Source organism: Chanodichthys erythropterus, chromosome 13 (genome assembly GCF_024489055.1).
Source record: "Chanodichthys erythropterus isolate Z2021 chromosome 13, ASM2448905v1, whole genome shotgun sequence".
NCBI lineage: Eukaryota > Metazoa > Chordata > Actinopteri > Cypriniformes > Xenocyprididae > Chanodichthys > Chanodichthys erythropterus.
Window position 1 is genome coordinate 42,610,537 of NC_090233.1, and position 22,175 is coordinate 42,632,711.

General features: G+C 34.7%; 1 protein-coding gene across 1 annotated transcript in view; it reads left to right on the top strand.

The window, feature by feature from the left end:
• Nucleotides 1–22,175, top strand: part of tmem8b (transmembrane protein 8B) — a 130,841-nt gene that overhangs the window by 92,153 nt on the left and 16,513 nt on the right. The window contains exons 7-9 of the mRNA XM_067408247.1: nucleotides 13,948–14,044; nucleotides 15,056–15,179; nucleotides 16,070–16,212. Of these exons, the coding sequence (XP_067264348.1) occupies nucleotides 13,948–14,044; nucleotides 15,056–15,179; nucleotides 16,070–16,212 (364 nt within the window). The remainder of the gene's footprint in view (nucleotides 1–13,947; nucleotides 14,045–15,055; nucleotides 15,180–16,069; nucleotides 16,213–22,175) is intronic.

The window sequence follows — 22,175 nt, forward strand, 5'->3', positions numbered from 1 at the left end:
TCTAATATGTTGATTTGTGTCAGGCTTGTGGTTGTGAATCGCATGACAAAGGAGTAGAAAAACAAAATAGTGTTTATTATAATTCACTAACTAAAACTCAGGAGATCACTGGAGAATAAACACAACCATTTAAAATAGATGAGACTGGACTTTGGAACACTGGAAACTGAGGGCTTAAATACAATGGGGATGATTGACTGAAAGAGAAAAGGTGTTAACTAATTAGGAACCATGGAAACTAACTAGCAAATCAGGCAGGCAAAACGGGAACAGAACCAAAACAGATTACATGTGACAATTTGGTGCTCAGATAATTTAATACTTAATAGGCAAAACGGGAACAGAACCAAAACAGATTACATGTGACAATTTGGTGCTCAGATAATTTAATACTTAATATTTTGTATGGATCCATGATACACTTCAGGATTCTTTGATGAATAGAAAGTTACAGCATTTATTTAAAGTGGACATCTTTTGTAAAAGTCTTTACTGCCGCTTTGATCAATTTAATGAACTTGCTGAATAAAAGATTGAATTTCTTTTTTTTTTTTTTTTAAATCACACACCATGTTAAAGGTATTAATAAATGTTAAAAGTAGTAATTGAAAGTATTTTAACATTTATGGATTGGGCCCATTCATTTCCTTTGTGCTGTAAGTAGCCAGTAGGTGCCTCAATATATATTTAATAGATTTTCATGGTAATCAACATAAAGCCACAAATACTGTCGACTGACCTTAACTGAATCCAGAATATTCCTTTAACTTTCAGGTCAGGAACTTTACATCAGACAAATTTCAGTCTATTGTTGATTGTTAAAGTCCAGTTAACTAAAAATAATAATTAAAGGGGCTCTATGTAATAATGACACCCAGTGTTCAAAAAAGGTACTGCAGTCCAAATTCAAAATATTGTTTGCCCCGCCCCCTCGTTCAAAGACGCGGGTTGCCAGCAACAATAGGGAGCGCAATTGACAATGAAAGCTGAGGAGACTTACACACTGCGAGCTGATGAGTTAATTTATCTGTTTTAATATGCTGTTGTTCAGAGATATTTAGATGGATTCAAATGCTTTTTAGGTCAGGTAGAATCTGCGATTCTCTGACCCAGTTTGTTTGCTGGTTTCCACGGTTGCAATACGCGCTTGTTTTCCACCAGCTGGCAACCTGTGATGTAGAAATACTAGGGGTGTGACGAGACGGGTATCTCACGAGACGAGACGAGACTCGAGATTGAGTTCACGAGACGAGACAAGATTTTTACACACTATTTTTAAGAAATCCTCAATGGTGAAATCATGACTAGAAAAAATATTCTGCAGGTGTATTTGAAATGTTTTAACTAATCATCTTGTAATTAATGTCATTTCAGTTCTACTTTCTGAGTATGAATTATCATATGCAGTAAAAGACAACAATACTCAAGTACTGTAAAAGGTTTTGCTACTAACTCAACTGACTGACTTCTCTTCTGTATGATTTCAGTCTCTTCAGACCTTACTGTACATGATTTATGGGCTTCTACAACTTTTGACCTCCTAACTGAACTCCTTTCCACAAACTGATCATAGAAATAAAACAGTATAAATAAAAATGTTAACACTTTACAATAAGGTCTCATTTATAAACATTCATGTATTAACCAACATAAACTAACAATGAGCAATATATTTGCTACAGTTTTTATTAATCTTTGTTTATGTTAGTTAATAAAAATAGTCATTCATTGTTAGTTCATAGTTTACTGTGCATTAACTAATGTTAACAAATGAAACCTTATTGTTTGTGCTTAATAAGATTAAGAGAAAACTGTTATTCATTTTCATGGTAACACTTTACAATAAGTGCAACCATAATCACACTCTCACAATATTCAAAGTGCAAATAAGACCACATTTTTCTTTGATACAGAGCTGAGAGATGGTTACAACTACACTGCCCAGCCTAAGATAGCTTTCATATTGAGAGATATTTGTATTCATCAGGGAGCCGCTTTCAAAATGCGGGGTATTGAGATCGCGTTTGAATGCGCGCTCCTGTTTACTTTCACTTTCAGCGATCGTGCGTAACTCTGTAAATATGGAGCGGCGGCGTCCGTTATCCAAATGAATTAAATGTTTTTTATTTAAATACAAATCAAAACGGCAGTGGAGGTGTAATGTAAACGTAGCGGTGGCATATTCTTTCCTAATCATCCTAACCACTCTATCATGGCAACATCACGAGACTACTTTTCGCCTCAACGAGAAATCTCGTCACAGTTTAGTCTCCGGTCACACCCCTACAAATTACTATTGGATAAACTGGCAGCACACGGCTTTGCACAGACCAAAACAAAGACAGACATTCCGACATGGAACGCACATTTCAAAGCAGAATATCTGGCTGTAGCATTGTCTTTCAGAGAAACAAGTAGGTGAACTTAGCATGTTTCCTAAATATCTGCAAACATATCGGGGTATTTTTATGCTTTATTAAAGTAAAAATCTTACATAGAGCACCTTTAAAAAAATTAGTTTATCTTGACTACTCTTCACTACTCCACCATTTCAAATAAAATAGTCTGGATTATGAAAAAGAAGATTCAATTTATCCAATCAGCACTTTGGAAGGTAGACGAAGATTGGTGGTATTTTTAATTTTAGTGGTCGGCCAGGGTATTTTAAAGTGGTATATTACAGACTAGCCCCATGCGTGGGTGCCATGGTCTTAAAGTAAATGATTTCCGTTTTCTAGCCATATGCAGCCATCAGGGAAATATATTGATAAGACGGCTATATGATGGATGTCTGCTCCATTGATGTAACTCAGGTTTATGAGCACCAGGCTTAATAGGAGCCATTCCTGTTTCTACCGGGGCAAGTCATCAGAAAGTTGGACAGAGCAGACAATGGGAAAGTGAATTGTAGCACAAAGTATATTATGGAGGAGAAGTTCCCGACTGAGTTTTCCTAGAATCTTTTAAAAAAGAACTCAGTAGGGGGGAAATAACTTGACTGCACTGTCAGAAAGGCACACAAGATGTAAACGTCCTCAGGTGCATTATTTCTCTTGGTTTCTTAGAAAGGGTCCATCCGATCAGTTCTCGATTCACGACAATGCCCTTCAGATTCCTGAGTTTCCACTCCCGACTACATCATTAAGAAAAAAACATGCACTCACCACGACACATAACTGAAAGGGAAGAACGAAACAAGAATGCTTCATGAGTCACCACATGTGGGATTTAAACTAACAGCCTCCTGACCTCCAGCACAGATATTTAACAACCTCATCACACTGCCCAAAGAGACATAGCACACTGAGTCAGCATAGCCCAGTATAGCTGCTGCAGTGACAGCATGGTTTTGTTTACAAAAAAATATTTTCAATTATATTTCATCATAGTGGTCTTAATGTCATAAGCCAAATTTGGTGAGAATTTCTAAGAGTAGCTCCTAGACTACGCTAAGAACATGGAGGGTAGGAGTTCTGTAACAGTTCATTTTAATAGGACAAAGAATTGCCGCAATTTATTGGCTGGAAATTTTATAAATGAGGTATTGTTGGAATTCTCATAACCCAAAACTCATAAAATGTCTTTTGAAATAGATAACCCGGGGTTAACAATGAATTCTGAGTATTCATAAGCTGTCATTTCACACTGTTCATTTCTATCCCCACTTCTGAACTAAAAGCAGAATTAAAAGTTTAGAATGCAGATACCCTGAGGTTAAGTACAATGTGAAAGCCCTAAAGAGAGCAAAACAATGATTTTTAATTAAACATTTTTGGAACTGTAAAAGCATATCTGTCTTTTTTAAAATGTATTTTTACCATTAGGTACAAAATTGCACAGGTCAGATACCTTCTGGATATGGTAGACTATGGTAGTGCAAGGACAGACCAAATCATTGCTGAGATACATGGTTTAAATTCTGATCTTTATGAGTTTTAGGTAAAATTGGACAGTTTATAGCTGGAGATTTTTTTTTTTTTTTTTTTTTTTTTTTAGTTTAAGGTGTTCATTAAAATAATGAAAAGAGAAATCAGAAAAGGGTGGGGGGTGTTGAAAGATGCATATAGAATAAAAATAGTGAATTTTTGAACTGAGGCACTACAGGGTTACAGTAACAGTGGAATACCCTTGCTCTGGAGATTATTCAGGCCCACTCCAGTGAGCCAAATATCACAACAGCTCTCTAAACAGTTCTAGTGGCTCCCATTGGGCAGGAGAACAATAATAAGAGTGCTAGCGAATACAATAGATGTCATAGCAGCTTTGGTGCTCGACCCCTAATGATGAAATAATGGTTTGTCCTCATGTCAGGATCCACTGCAGAGTGGCAGCTTTGAAAAAATCTCAAAAATAGGAATTGTCTTTTAATGAAATGAGAGTGACAATTACTCAGGGGACCGAAGAAATCTGCAGAAGCACAAGTTGCATTACAGGCTCGTTTGATGAAATGTCTCAATTTTAAAAACTGATATAATAGCACTGATGCCCTGTACTGCCGAGATAATGATTTTAGATATGATGTGCCTGAAGGCACTGCATGGAGATTTCCCAAGTCGCAGTGTGTCTGCTGATGGTATGGCAAGCCTCTAGCCAATAAGATGTTTAATATATGGTCACTCATGTGCTATTTGAATCACATGCTACATTCAGACTTTAATTTCATGAATAGACTCAAATTCTTACACCAGCAAGATTTAGTAGAACTGTTAGTAGATTTCCATATGATAAAAAGGAATATGATGAAACAAGACAGTGCTCTTATTAAGTTGTATTTATAGATCTTTGATTAACGACATCACTTGGGCTATAACTTGTAATTTTTATTATGAATGTCATCGCATTTGATCACATTGCTAGAGAGTGAGTTTTCTAGCCTACTTTCTCTTTTCATGTTTCTAACATAAACACTATACCGTTCAAGCATTTGAGGTCAGTGGTAAGTCTCTTATGCTCACTGAGCCTTCCTTTACGTGATCAAAAATACAGTTTAAAATGACCATTTTCTCTTTTTATGTATTTTAAAATGTAATTTATATGATGGCAAATCTGTTCAGCAGTCACCAGTCTTTCAGATCCTTCAGAAATCTAACATGCTGATTTGGAGCTCAAGAAACAATTATTATTATTATTATTATTATTATTATTATTATTATTATTATTATCAATGTTGAAAACATTTGTGCTGCTTAATATTTTTTGTGGAAATTGTGATATATTTTTTAATATTTAATTGAAACTTTTTGTATCAATGTGAAATTCTGTCACTTACTGCCCCCATACATTTGAACAGTAGTGTATACAATAGCAAAAGCATAAAAATAGTTGAATTACCCTCTCTCTGAATTTTTAGACCTGCTTAATTGTAAATGGCTTAACCCACTGCTTTGGCAGCTTCTCTGACATACACATGCACACAGAGTCCCTTCAGCTCGCGAGTTTGTCCTCAAGCAGACATGTACGCCTGACAAAAAGCCAAGAGGGGAGAGTTGAGCCAGGTTGTTGAGCTAATGAGCTGCAGTACAGGCCAGAGGATGGGAAAAGTGTGTGTGTGTGTGTGTGTGTGTGTTTGAGTGCGTGCGTGTGTTTGTTGTGTTTGAGGAAGCCTACCCTTCATGAAGGTGAGTCTGTGTATCTGTGTGACAGGGCCAGTGCCTCCTTAAAAACTGGATGAGAAAATAATCCATATTACAAAATATAAAAAGCAAATATTACAAATGTGACATTAAAAAGTGTATTGATTTTCTAAAGTAACAATGTCCAACAGCTACACCAGCAGGGAAAAGTAAAATGGGAGTCTGCACCTCTCTTGCCTCCCCTGAGCCCATTGAGTTTTAAAAGACCCCCCTAAAGCGTGTTGTGGGTTTGATGGGGATGGGGGGTAATTGAAAATGAATGGGGGAAAGTCACATGAGAGGAGGTAACATCTCCATTGCGCTATGATTAAATATGATTTGATATTGGTTCATGCGATAAATCCCACCTCTTTTTTTCATGCTCGTTTGCGAATCGGTCTGAATTAACAAAATATCGATGTTAATTGGAAGAATTATTAAAAAGACAGCTCAGCCATATACTGTAGACATCACCTCTTGATGTCATGTCAAAATCAAACTTGAAATGGCCTGAAACCATGATAAATGTGAGGGTTTGTAAGCAATCAGCTTGGGGAAATTAAAGTTACTGTACATCTTCGTGTTTGTGACCAGTGTTTACAGAGCTTGATGACTGAGGAAAATTAGTTGACTATTTAAAAGAACAGCTAAACATCAGTTCACAAATAAAATATATTGTTTAAATTGTTACTGCCTTTACTTCAATCATGACAACTCTCATAAGATTTCTGGCATGGTAATGGATATGACAGTGTTAATGTATTTGGTCTTGGCGGAATAGATCTGCTACAGTGCTGCTGATTATTGCTGCTGCTGCAGAGCAAGTACCAGAACTTGCTACTGCCTATACATATGCTGATACGCTGCTGCGAGTAAGACATAGTGCTGCTGCACGAATAGCATACAGTTGTGGTCAGAATTATTGGCACCCTTGGTAAATATGATCAAAGATGACTAAAAATAAATCTTGCATTGTTTATCCTTTTGATCTTTAATTCATAAAATTAGCAAAAATCTAACCTTTCATTGAAAGAAAATAATTGAATGTGGGGGGAAAATCACATTATGAAATAAATGTTTTTCTTCAAAACATGTTGGCCACAATTATTGGCACCCCTAGAACTAGTAAAATATCTCCTGAAGTATATTCCCATTCATATTTAAATATTTTTAGCACACCAGGGTGATCATGAACATGAAATTGTCCAGCCATGACTTCCTGTTCCACAGGAGAATAAACATGAGGAAACACAAAGGCCAAATTCCCTTAATCACTCATCACAATGAGTAAAACCAAAGAATATAGTTCTGATGTGCAGCAAAAGATTGTTGAGCTTCACAAAATACAAAGTGGCTGTAAGAAAAACAGTTAAAGCATTAAAATCCCCATTTCCACCATTGGGGCAATAATTAAGAAGTTCTAAGCAACTAAAGATGTTAAAAATCTGCCTGGAAGAGGACGTGTGTCTCAATCTTTCTAATGCGCAGTGAGGAGGAAAGTTTGAGTGGACAAAGACTCTCCAAGGATCACAGCTGGCGAATTGCAGAGATTGGTTGAGTCTTGAGTCTCAGAAGGCCTAAAAAATATATATCAAACAGCACCTACATCCCCACAAGTTGTTCAGGAGTGTTTCAAGAAAAGTCCTCTGCTCTCATCCAGAAACAATCTCCAGCATATTCAGTTGTCAGACAAGAACTTCAAACGGGATCAGCTTCTATGGTCAGATGAAACTAAAACAAGAGCTTTTTGGCAGCAAACCCACCAGATGGGTTTGGTGCACACATGGATAAAAAGTATGCCACATTTAAATATACTAATGGATCTTTAATTTTGTGGTCCTATTTTTCTGCTGGAGGTCCTGGACACCTTGTTTAGATGCATTATTTCATGGATTCTATCAAATACCAACAGATAAAAAATCAAAACCTGACGCTTCTGCTAGAAATCCACAAAAATGGGTCACTGAGCACAAAATGAAGCTTCTGCCATGGCTGTCCCAGTCCCCTGACCTGAACCCTATGAGTGGGTGAAATGAAGAGAATAAGCACCAACATGGAGCTGGAATCTGAAGGATCTGGAGAGATTCTGTATGAAGGAATGGCCTCTGATCTCTTGTCAGGTCTCTTGTCCAAACTCATCAGGCATTATAGGTGAAGAATCAGAGCTGTTATCTTGGCAAAAGGAGGTTGCGAAAAGTATTGAATAAAAGGGTGCCAATAATTGTGGCCAATGTGTTTTGGAGAAAAACATTTATTTCATAATGTAATTTTTTTTTTTTTTTTTTTTCCCACTTTCAATTCTTTTCCTTCAATGAAAGGTTAGATTTTTGCTAATTTTATGATTTAAAGATCAAAAGGATAAACAATGCAGATTTATTTTTACAGTCATCTTTGATCATATTTACCAAGGGTGCCAATAATTCTGACCACAACTGTATATCAATAACCCATAGCAGATATACAGGTGGAGCTGAGGATGGTGGAAGGTTTCAGAGGAACCTGAATCGTGCTGCAAACTGCTATATGAATGTAACCAGCCATTTAAATATATGAGCAACAAGCTCATTGGCTGCAGAGTGACATTGACCAATCAGCTTGTGCTAAGTAGTTAATGCTGTCATTATCATCAGCTTGCATTAAGGACTCATCAGCCTGCACCATCTAGAGTTTCATGACTGAACTATGTATTTATTGTTTTGGAATAAATGTAAAAAATAAAAAATATATATCATTATTATATACATAGTATAGTTAATAAATGCAAAACAGAATTATATTTGGTTTCTCTTTTTTATGTTATGTTTATTTAACCAGGAAAATATACACTATATATATAAAACTGAATTTACATTTAATTTATAAAAAAAACAAAACAAAAAAAACAAAAACTGTGCCTCCTCATTTCAGAACACCACTGTACGCCACTGCTGTATGTGTGTGTGTGTGTTGAATTGTTCCCCTCTCCGGCTGCTCTGAGTGGCTCTCATGGACAGTTTGAGGTCAAGTCAGACTCAGACCTGCCGTCAGGTCTTAAGTGATTTCTGCAGGAACCAAGTGCTCGTTGCTCCCGAGGTAATTACATCCTTCAAGTCTGTAGGCAGCTAGTGAATGTACCAGGTCCCTCAGAAGACATTTTGAAAACAAAGGTTGACAGACAAAAAATGTCACCCTCAGGAGGACAAACAAAATAACATATTTGAAATTAGCAGGGTTAAAATATTGCAGAAATAGATACACAATTATACAGAATAAGATAGAATTTAAGTATTCTGTACAGGAAATATCAATTGCTGCTAGACATACAGATAATCTTGTAAATCATACTCTGGAGATTATTGTAACTTGAGTATGGCTTGAGTAATACTTGAGTAATATCTAAACAGATTAAGTAGACATTATTGTATGTTGTGTAATTACACACAATATGGACATTTTGAAGGTTGTACTGTATGTGTTTGCTCATTTCAGACACTCAAATATAATGTTATTTATTTTTTAATGCATAAGGACTGTTTCATATCTCATATAATAATAATGTTACTAATAATTATAAAAACAAGAACAATAACAACATTGCTATTAATATTATTATTGCTATTATAAATAATTTATCATCCCACTATTTTCCCTCTATTCTGAATAGGTTATTATATTAGGACTATGCAAAGTTATTGAGTAATATGCACAGAGTAAAATATTGCTTTAGAAGGTTTTTTTTTATTATTATTCTTTAATATAGTGTACCGTTTCTGTCCATTTTCCCCAATAAACTACGTGGAAAGTTTCGAAGTTCAAGTAATGGGTTACGAGTGGCCAGATGCTCTTTTTAATTTACAAAAAATTTCACTCACTGCTTAGATAACAACGCTTTTGGAATACTTGCCATAGACATTAAGTACTTATGTGCGACTAATGTCTTATAGTGCTTTGGGAACCCAGCCTTATTCTAATGGCACTGCCCACTTTTATACTCCATTGACTGAAGATGAAAAGTTGAAAAAAGTTCAGAGTACTGTCATATGAAAAGATGTGAAACAGATATAAATAACTGGACCCCATCAGCTTTAGAGGAGAGCAGAGGCACAGAGTGTCATTTTTTTTTTTTTTATCTAAATACCTCGATTTTCCTCCCATCTGGGTGTAATTCTTCCTTACTTGCTCTTCAACTTATTAAGATCGCTGTGCTATCCTCAATTATATGTAATTCAGCCATTTTACTCTGACAGCATATAATGCTTTCAGTTTGAATCAGTAAAATAAAATGTGCTACTTAGTTTTATTGATATTTAAGCATTATCACAAGAGCAATGTGCTGATATTTAGGAAAATGATTGTGTGTGTGACACTTTCTCTATGCAGTTCAATAAATAATTTAAATATTGAGTAACTTACATTTTAGATACAATATTAGTTACTTTTGTTAGATTTGATGGAATCCCCATAAATATCAAATCCAGCCCCAGACCAGACGCTGGATCTTGTTTTGTCTGGTGTGCAAATATGTAAAATAAGTAATATAAAATGACAGAAATAAAATGATTAAATGATAAGTTATGTAAATCAAATAATAATATAATTAACTCAAATGACAACTACAGTACATAAATGACTATTGATTATAAATGATTATGAAATTAAATATAAAAACAAAGAAAATGAAACCACACCGATGTATGGTTGCTTTCTTAAAGCAAAACACAAAGGTTGTTATTGAAAACCCTTAGATCCTTCACTTTGACTTTTTTTTTCTCTGCCAACGAAAATAGTCCCAAACAAAGTCATCATAGCTGTTGCAAGCAAAAAGCAGTAGTTGTGTTTCATTACTCAATGAATCAACATTTTTGAACGAATCAGTGTTCCATTTCTAATTTTGAGCAAATCTGTTGAGTTAATGACTCATATAGACAATCACTTTTTTCAACATGTCATATCTTGATCTTCTGATAAAACGACTTTACATTACACTGAACAACACTAGTCCTTATTGGTGGACACTTGTATCCTAGTTATTGGTGGAATATTCATTCTTAACAGCAAATGCTGATCATCATTGCTTCTCCTTCCGTCACAGTCAGTTCTTTTCACTGATCAGGTGTTGCCCTGTCTAATGAATGCCAATACTGCGGTAAATGTGGCTTTTACATTTGACAGCGCATCTGTCAACCATCTTGTGGTCAGTACAGTTATGAAATGCATGAAGGAAACTTTTGTGGGCTGTTAATTTTTAAACTGTCTTGAATGACAGCCAAGAGCTGCCCTGAGTGAACCCAGCTGGTCATCCGTCATTGTTAAAAACTTACATCACTGATTAGGGTCTGGTCTGAGGCCAGCTCAACACAGGTGCTTGGCACAGCATTGACTTTAAAGCACTCAACGCTGAATATCGAGCAAAAGAGAAGCCAGGATATTTCATTTGCTGTTGTACTGATTACTAAAAACACTGGCTCGAAAAAAGCCTGTGTTTGAGACGCTGTTGGTTCATTTAGATGACATGGTTGCAGACATTCATATGTCACAGACAGCGGCTCTTGTTTTTATTGTCTATTGTGTAAAGCTGTCAGGCCTTATGCAGGAAAGAGACAATGCCATAGATTTGCAATGATGGATGACTAAAGCTTGCTAGATATTATGAATGTGAATAGTATAGATTTCTTAAGGTGTGGTTATTTTTACATTATAATATTTATGTATTTACTTTTTTTATGTTATAGATAGATAGATAGATAGATAGATAGATAGATAGATAGATAGATAGATAGATAGATAGATAGATAGATAGATAGATAGATAGATAGATAGATAGATAGATAGATAGATAGATAGATAGATAGATAGATAGATAGATAGATAGATAGATAGATAGATAGATAGATAGATAGATAGATAGATAGATAGATGGGTTAAAAACATTTAAAGAAACATATAATGGGGCTAAAGGCACACCCTAAGAAAAATGTCCTTTCCGCTACTCCAATAGTGTATGATTGCAGAAAAAATATATATGTTTTTATTGAACATTGATGGAGCTACAGATTTTGATTTAAAATAAATCATTAAAGTGGTTTGTATGTTTAAAAATCTCCTAAATGTATGATGTGGCAAGGTGGGCCTTTTACCTCACACACAGGGGAAAAGGCCCACATTGTCACCTCATACTTTTTTTTGGTCAATAAATATACAGTCATTAAAATATGTACATTTTAAAAATACATAAATTATTTTAAAAAGTAAAAGATTAAAAGATTATGAAAACATTGATAAGATCCCATATTAATTTAATATAGCTTTACAGTAGTAATAAATGCATATATGTGACCCTGGACCAGAAAACCAGTCATAAGGGTACATTTTTTGAAAATGAGATTTATACATAAGCTTTCCAACGATGTATGGTTTGTTAGGATAGGGCAATATTTGACCGAGGTAGCCCTATTTGAAAATCTGAAATCTGAGGGTGCAAAAAAATCAAATAACATTGATAACATTTTAAGAAAAAGGTTGAAGAATATATAAAAGAATTTGATAACTAACATGATAATAAATAGCTGGCTGACTTTTCCATTTGTTGACATGACATGGTTAGATTCAGATGGTAAATATCAAGTTGGGTGTCCAGTTTAGAGATAATCACCATATTTATAATGAAACCATCATATTTAAAAAGATTAATCATATCATATAATAAAATTTGTGACCCTGGAGCACAAAACCAGTCATAAGTCGCCTGAGTATATTTGTAGCAATAGCCAACAATACATTGTATGGGTCAAAATTATAGATTATTTTTATTATTATTTCAAAAATCATTAGGATATTAAGTAAAGATCATGTTAAATGAAGATATTTTGTACATTTTCTACCTTAAATTCTTACACTTACAGAATTTTTTTTAATATATATATATATATATATATATATATATATATATATATATATATATATATATATATATATATATATATATATAAAAAAATTCTGTAAGTGTAAGAATTTAAGGTAGAAAATGTACAAAATATCTTCATTTAACATGATCTTTACTTAATATCCTAATGATTTTTGAAATAATAATAAAAATAATCTATAATTTTGACCCATACAATGTATTGTTGGCTATTGCTACAAATATACTCAGGCGACTTATGACTGGTTTTGTGCTCCAGGGTCACAAATTTTATTGTATGATATGATTAATCTTTTTAAATATGATGGTTTCATTATAAATATGGTGATTATCTCTAAACTGGACACCCAACTTGATATTTACCATCTGAATCTAACCATGTCATGTCAACAAATGGAAAAGTCAGCCAGCTATTTATTATCATGTTAGTTATCAAATTCTTTTATATATTCTTCAACCTTTTTCTTAAAATGTTATCAATTCTCATTTTCTACATAAATCTACAACATTTGGGGAAAAAACAAAACATTATATGTTAGATCAAATTAGCGCAGAAATCAAGTGGTTGTGAGCTGAATATTTGTGCCATCTAGTGGTTAAAATAGAATAAAGTCAAATGCGCCTTTTACCCCAGTGCACATTTAGCCCTGTTGTACCGCTCTAAGTATATATAGCTATATAAACTGTTTCTAAAAGTTAAATTCCGTTTGTTGACACTAAAATTATGCACTTCCCCAATAAATATTTACAAAGCTATTTACTTTGATTTTGCTACATAAATAAATCATTATTTTTTAAACTTTTAGAAACTTTAGCAGTATTATTTTTTAAACTTTTAGACACTTTAGCACTATTATTTTTTTGAGTTCCAGATGATTGACTTTTTAGAGCCCCCAGAGGACTGGGGTTGAAATGGCACCAAGAACAAGACATGTCATTGAATTATTAAACAATATCATACGCTGTCCAACTGCTTTCTGTCGTAAAATGTAATTAACAACTCTGATTAGTCAGAGAACATGATACTTCGCTTCAAAGTGTTATTTTTCCTCTTTCTCCCCCAAAGTTTGCGTATGTGAGAAAGATCACTAATTTGCTCCATGTCTAGGATTCGCTTATTCATCAAGCCTCTCTGTATTATTTATGAACAGGGTGAAAGGCAAGGGCAAACGTCTTTATTTCCAGACGTCGGTGGATAGGGGGCTCGCGGTGGGAGATGATTGGCCTTTCACTCAGCTACAAAGAAACTCTTTTGCTTTGATATTCCTATGAAATTATCACATCTCGAACAGTTATATCACAGCCTTCTCCTTTGCCCGCCAAACCCTCTTTTGACCTGCTTTGTGTCACGGGCTTGTTAATTAACTATGATGTTCACTTATCTTTAACAGGATTTAAACCAGATTACTTTGTCTCTTTTTTTTTTTCTTCCAGTCTTCAGTAAGAGGAGAGAATATTACGATCTTTGGCTGCCTGAATCATGGGATGCCGCTGTCTCTTCATGACAACACGTCGGTCTCATGTGAATCTGGTGGGAAAATCTACTATTATATCTGAGACAAAACACTTTAAACTATGTCTTCACCCTCCCATTCTGTGAAAAAGTTTGCAATATGAATAAAAATAGTGCTAAAATACTATGGTAAAAGAAAATATACAATATATAGTGAAAAATGTATCGATTAGTAAATTTATTGCAAAGAATAAAAAGATTGTGACCAGAAATCCCTGTGTGACTGTGACACATCAATATAATTTAGTTAAATAAATTATTTTTATTTTTTATCAGTTATGTGCCATAGTCTGTTTTATGTTATATTTCATTAATATTATTTTAGTGACTTATTTTGTCTTTGTGGGGATAATCCTGTCCACTTTTATTTTTGATTCTAATTGATGTGGCCTTTCTTTTGTATATACAGTATTTTTATGGTTTTGTGAGCATTATTTAAGGTAAAAGCAGTTTAAATAGGTTTATCAATATGCTAGTTGAATGAATATGAATTGAATATATGGTAATGAACTGTAAAACATACATGCACCAAAATGGCTCTCGTAATGCCTAAAAAACTGTTGCTGTATTTTTTGATGTGAACGTTTGGCAACCAAAGTGTACGGAATGTTTACATTTATTTCTGTTCGTCTTTTAAATTGCTTTGGGCCAAGGCCATTTGCTATAATGTTCATGAAGACATCTCTGAATTTATACCATTGCATGAAGTTCCCTATGGCTTTGTTCCAAAATCATGGCACTAAAAATAATGTAGTGCCTTTTTAGGAAACAATTCAGGTGAAATAAAGAAAGATGTCAGCATTTGTATGCAAATGCCAACTAAATTGCATCACATAGTCGCAGGTTGGATGTGGTAAACTTGCTTCTACTGCATGAATTTTATTTTATGGTCCATAACATAGTCCTTTGCACTTACTAGAGTTTTCGTTAGAACTCTCACAATAATAACTGTGAGTTCAGTCATAACCAATAGTGGAATTTGATAGCATTTGTCTTGTCCTTTATCTGTTTGTACTCTTTCCTCTTCAGAATCAGTTTCGGGATTTCATCTGTCCATTAACACCACCACAAATATCACCAAGCTGAGGATACCCTACCCACAGACGGGCACGTGGTATCTGAGCCTGCGCTCTCTGTGTGCCACTGAACACGGGTGAGGACATTTGCATCTCTTCAAATGTAGAATCTGTGTATTTGCACTAAATTATCAGACCTCAGTTTAGCAGTCTATTTTTTTTTTCGAAGCTGAGAAAAGGATGGAAAATATTCATAGCACTCCATATATTTAACATTTAGCACGTAAAGTAGTAGCAGCATGTGAACTGTGGGGGTGTATCATATTTGCTACTTTGAAAGCTATTTATGAATTCACTTTTATGTTGAACTAGTTTCTCATAACCTTACTTTATCTCATTCAAAATGAAAATTAGTTCTGACAGGGAGAGTTCAGGTAAAGTTTGACATCTTCATTTAATATTGCACACAGAGGCTATATATTATGTACCTTCACACTACCATAGAGATTATAGCATATCTGCTCGCCTTTGATTGTGAGGTCATTTTGAGTGTTTTAACTTCCATATAGATCCCAGGGATAGTTAAACTTGAAAATGAAGTTTATGTCATCATTTACTCACCTTCATGTTGATCCAAACCTGATTTTTTTTCCATCCATTGAACACAAAATAAGTTATTTACGAGGCTTTGCTGCTTTCTATTTTCTAAGAAATTACAATGAATGGGACTGAGTTCAACCTCAAAAGCAAACAAAAGAAGGACACAAAAAGCGCTATCATTCTTCTGAAGCCAAAATATAGCTGTGTGTGAGACACAGCTCAGCGGATAGCATCTCTAATGTTGGTCTATTTCTCAAACAAAGCTTAAAAGCTTTTGCAATCCCCTTTCATTGTAGTTGCAGGGGAAAAAACTTTTTTCAGTATTCACAGAATGTTCAAAGAAATTTGAGACAGTATTCATTCTTTGGAAGTAACCCTAAAAGCTTATATTTTACTTCATTCTTATCATCTCCACATTCTTTTGTAGGTTTGAGCTGTGTACTAATGTAACAGCTGAGGTGTATCTCCGCTCTTACCTGACCCCCTGCATCAATGACTGCGGCACCTATGGCCAGTGCAAACTCCTGCGCACCAACAACTACCTGTATGCTGCATGCGAGTGTAAAGCTGGTGAGCGCCCATGAACTTTCTTAACCCATGTGTTCTCTTATATAAATTGAGTGGGGTAAATGAGTTGTAACTTTGTGAAAAACATTTCCTGGTGTGTGTACTAAATTGATGTTCAGATGTACAAGATAATGTTTATGGTTGGGAATCAGCAAAGACCTGGCAATATCTATGTAAAGATATATATATATATATATATATATATATATATATATATATATATATATATATATATATATATATATATATATATATATCAGTGCTGATTTTCAGCTGTCATTAATCCTGTTTTTTAGTCAAGTCACCTTTATTTATATAGCGCTTTTTACAATGTAGATTGTATCAAAGCAGCTATACAGTGATAACTGGTACATTATTTTAGCTCTTAAAGAGTAGTGTCAATGCAGGCAGATCAAAGCACTATTGAATATCAAATGTCAGCATAGTAGTGTCACATGATCCTTCAGAAATCATTCTAAAATGCTGATTTGGTGTTCAGAAAGATACATTTATACTTATTATCAATGCTGAAAACAGTTACTCACCCAAAATCTTTAAAACCATAGTGTGTATTCTTAACTTGCTCTGGATTTTGGTCGTATAGAAATAATTGAGTGCACATTTATGTAATGACTCATTTGTTTTACCTTCTCATAGATTTTTCTGTTTGGCTTGGTTGTAGGCCTATAAGCTTTTTGTTCTTTACACATATTGTGACCCGTGCTGTCAAAATGAGTCGGAATGTGCACAGGCTAATTTTGAGCTACAGGCAAAACAAGTGAAAAATTTCAATTTCTGTCAAATTTGAGGTTTTCACAAAAAGAGTTCATTAAGCCTTCGTCTAGCGATCCTAATGCTCCAAATAGCAATTTCACATTTAGTATCTTTATTTGTATTTTTGTAAACCTTTCCATTATTTATATAAAATGATGTTTCTGCTGTTTATTTGTGCCAAATTTGGTTGTTATTACCAGGGATTTTAAGGTATGGTTGCTGGTTATTTTGTTTTGGAACATTTCAGAAAACTTTAAAGGTGCCCTTGAATTAAAAATTGAATTTATCTTGGCATAGTTGAATCAACAGACTAGGTAAGCAAGCGAGAACAACAGTGAAAAATGGCAGATGGAGCAATAATAACTGACATGATCCATGATAGCATGATATTTTTAGTGATATTTGTAAACTGTCTTTCTAAATGTTTCGTTAACATGTTGCTAATGTACTGTTAAATGTGGTTAAAGTTACCATTGTTTCTTATTGTATTCACGGAGACAAGAGCCGTCGTTATTTTAATTTTTAAACACTTGCAGTCTGTATAATGCATAAACACAACTTCATTCTTTATAAATCTCTCCAACAGTGTAGCATTAGCCGTTAGCCACAGAGCACAGCCTCAAATTCATTCAGAATCAAATGTAAACAATATAACAGTATACAATACTCACATAATGCATGACGAACACTTTGTAAAGATCCATTTGAGGGTTATATTAGCTGTGTAAACTTTGTTTATGCACTGTTTAAGGCAAGCGCGAGCTCCGTGGGCGGAGAGCACGAGAATTAAAGGAGCTGCACAGCATAAATCGGCTCATATTTAATGATTCCCCAAAATAGGCAGTTAAAAAAAATAATTAAAAAAAATCTGTGGGGTATTTTGAGCTGAAACTTCAGACACATTCAGGGGACACCATAGACTTATATTACATCTTGTAAAAAAAAACGTTTGATGGCACCTTTAACTCGATTTTTCTCAAAATTTTTTAGAAAAATTATCTTTGCTGGTGTAGCTCAGTCTTTTTATGTCAGATTCCAACAAATCATACATCATTTTAATAAATGGGTATATACAATAACAAAATAACAGTAACTAATATTTGATAATTTGCTCACTGCGATTCACTTTGCCAGCATGGGTCATAAATATATTTGCATTTCTTTTTTCTTCTTTTTTTCTTTTTATTAGATTTGTAGTAACCTGCAAGAAAATAAAATAAAAAAAAAGAACTCATATACTTGCCATTGTAGACATAATAATTATGTGTCACAAAAAAATTGAAATTAAAAAAAAAACACCAGTAGGCTTGAAGGATAATTTTAGGTTTTTACACATGTAATGTTACACATGTGCTTGAAAACTCCTTGACACGGCAGCTTTTAGGAAAATAAAGGAGCAGGAATTCTGTCATTTAACAAAGTGAACAAGTCTACCCCTTTCCACAGGGAGATATCACCCTAGCGATTAATATGATGATTATCACTGTAATATTTTATAATTTCATTTAATATCTTTCTCCTCTACTGTCAGATGCCAATCAAAGCTAATTGGCATGTTAAATGGTTCAATTACACATGTGCCAATCATGTCGCTCGATAACGATGAGATCACAAATCAAGTGGTTTTTAATTAGAGGACATTTGATGATCCTGAGAAATATGCTAATCATAACCTCTCAATTACAGCGCCATTATGGAGCTCTGGTGCCTCGTTTCCCCTTTCCCTCTGGATCCCTACCAATAGTTTCTTTTGTCATTAGCATAGACAAATTTACCCTTTTAATGAATGTTTTCTGGCAAACAGCTTAGTGCTGTGATACTGCACGCATGCAAAGCTCTTCTCTGTTCTCGAGTGTCTGAAAAAGCTCAATTGACCGTCTTTGTCGATACTCAGCGAGACTTCAATCACTACATGCCTTTGAGGATTTTTGTTTGTGGTGTGGCTAATTAAGGCTTCGTAATCAGAGAGATTTGTGATATGTTTTCTGCCATTTTCTATGAGAGGTTAGAGGTGCAGTGCATCTATTTCCTTCATGGTGTTTATATAACAGTATGCTGCCCGAATCCAATCTATATTTATGAAGCTGTTTACAACAGCTGACAGATGAGGAACAGAATATGTGTGTGAACCAGGGAGAAAGTACATGTGTATTTCTGTGATGTTTTTTCCTCCTTTTGTTAGTTTTACATGCATTGCCTTTGTGTTTGTGTTGTATATTTTACACACACTACCCTTCAAATGTTTGGGGTTGGTAAGATTTTTAAAAAAAAAAATGTTCAGAAAGGTCTCTTATGCTTATGCTCACCAACATTTTTTTTTTAATCAAAAATACAATCTTACAAAATATTATTACATTTTAAAGTGACTGTTTTCTATTTTAATATATTTTTAAATTAATTTATTCCTGTGATGTAAAGCTGAATTTTCAGCAGCCATTACTCCAGTCTTCAGTCCTACATGATCCTTCAGAAATCATTCTATGTTGAACTTTTCTTGTTATTATTAATGTTGAAACAGTTGTGCTGCTTAAAGTGATAGCTCACCCAAAAATGAAAATTCTGTCATTAATTACTCACCCTCATGTCGTTCCACACCACTAAGACCTTCGCTAATCTAAGAATTAAGATATTTTTGATGAAATATGATGGCTCAGTAAGGCCTCCATTGACCGCAAGATAATTATCACTTTCAGATGCCCAGAAAGTTACTAAAGACATATTTAAAACAGTTCATGTGACTACAGTGGTTCAACCTTAAAGGTGCTACAGAGGATGTTTTGTTTTATAAATTTTTGCAATATTACTTGAAACTGTTTTTACTAACTGATAAAAGACTGTTTATTAGGTGCACTGAAAGGAATAATATTAATATGCATCATCTGTGCACGAGGTAGTGCCTTTAAAACATCAGCCAATCGTTTACGCGATCATCGTGTAAACGATTGGCCCTCTGGCTTGTCAATCACTGCCATGACGTTCCTTGTGAGAGACGAGTGCGACTGCGCGCTCCAGTAACTTTCCACACTCCACAGGCGCCGCATGCAATGTTTTTGTCAGGAGACAGGAGTAACAACTGCAGATTATGAGTTACCTGCGGTGAGTCTGACATAATGAATCCACTAACACGATACAGCGAATGCCGGTGGTAAACACTCGTGTACCAATACTCGTGCACAAATTTTGGGAGGCGTTCCCTTGAAATGAGCTGTGAAGGAAGGGGGTTGTTCTTGCGCATGCGCTCATTTCAAAAACTCACTAACAGTCTTTGGTTTCTCAGTCAACGAAAAGATCCTCTTAAGCACCTTTAATGTTATGAAGTGATGAGAATACTTTTTGCACACCGCAGCTGAACACAGACACGCCTCCTGTCACTCACTCAGTGCAGCGGCAGGCCTCGAGACTCCAGTTCGGTCAGGTTTGAAGGGTTTTTGTTATGATATGAACAGCTGATATGGCACATTTGTCAGCTAAACGTTCATTCAGTGTTTCCCAATGACCCTATGACGCCACCGTTTCGGTAAACCGAAAATTTAAAACATAGGCCTACAAAGCTTAAATGGTCTTTAAGTTGTATTTTACCAACGAACTAAAATCGAAACCGTGATATGCCAAATACAGTGCCAAATAATGTACATTTTCTGAACAACAATACTACAATAAAAGCTCCTTTCATGTCAATAAAGAAAATTAAAATGTAAAAAAATGCCTGTGCCTTCTCCATACATGAAATAAATGTACATCATTGAATGAGAGTGGATTTCCAACGTATTTACTTGAACTTATCACGTAGGCTAATATCTATGGTTTGATCCATTCCAGAGGCGGCCAAAATCAAAATTTATAATGTACTGAATCAGAACTTGACGTACGATGCCACACTGACTGAATATGCACATGAATCACGATCACACGCACACGCTCAGAGCAATATTGTTTTAGCTATGTTTTATAGTATTAAAATATTTCGAAGGACAAAAGCATGAACTTTATTGGCTTTAATTCAAGTCAGCTGTCACTTTATTTGGCACAACCCCTATGCGCTCGCTCACTTGGCACAGCCCTTGCGACGGTTCTGTCATTAATTAATATGAATAGCCTTTTGCTTGACTACGTTATCAAACAGCTAATAATGTGTTGCTAATGTTACATACACCGTTTCTGTTCTTCATCTCAGACAGAGTCAGACAGCTGCCTTCTAACAATCAGTATCCTTACAAACGCTTTAAACAACTCAGAACATCAGTGGAGAAAGGTATATAGTTCATCATAACATCGTAATAGACTCGCTATATTGCTAAATCTACACAATTTTTCAAATCAACAGAACATATACCGGGATAACCTGGCTTCTCTCGAGACTTTCCTGCTTCAGAGCAGTCATAGTGCCAGATGCCTTACATTAATGATATGCTAAAGCCTGCCGGCACATTGTTGTGATTGGTTACAATGTAGTCTGTGACATCACAAACACCCACGATTTCAAACCGCAGGTTTTAGACTGTCTTTGGTTTACGGCAGTTTCAAACATAAAATGCTCAGCAATGGTGTTGACTGATGATTTTGCACATGGTTTGTCTTAAAGCATATTAAAAACACTACATAGGCATATAAACAACATTAAAAACTTTCTTTCTTAACTGTCTTTAATATTTTTTCCTTATCATGAAAACTGAAAACACTGCACTGGAAGTTTCTGTTTCAAACTGACAAAGGGTTCATTTATTTTTTCTATATATATTTTTTTAAATATCGCAATAAATATCATATCGTGGACTTCATATCAAGATATTATTGTATCGTGATATTTTGATATCGATACATCCCTACTAAATATTTTTGAATAAAAAATCGTTATTTTGTTATTTAGGTGGACAAAAGTATTCTCGTCGCTTCATAACATTAAGGTTGAACCACTGTAGAATGGTTTTAAATACGTCTTTAGTAGCTTTCTGGCCATCTGAAAGTGTTAATTATTTTGCTGTCAATGCAGGCCTCACTGAGCCATTGGATTTTTATCAAAAATATCTTAATTTGTGTTCAGAAGATGAACGAAAGGTCTTACGGGTGTGAAATGACATGAGGGTGAGTAATAAATGACAGAATTTTCATTTTTTTGGTTGAACTAACCCTTTAATATTTTTGTGAATGTGCATTACATTTGTTGCCAGGAATCTTTGATGAATAGAAAGAAC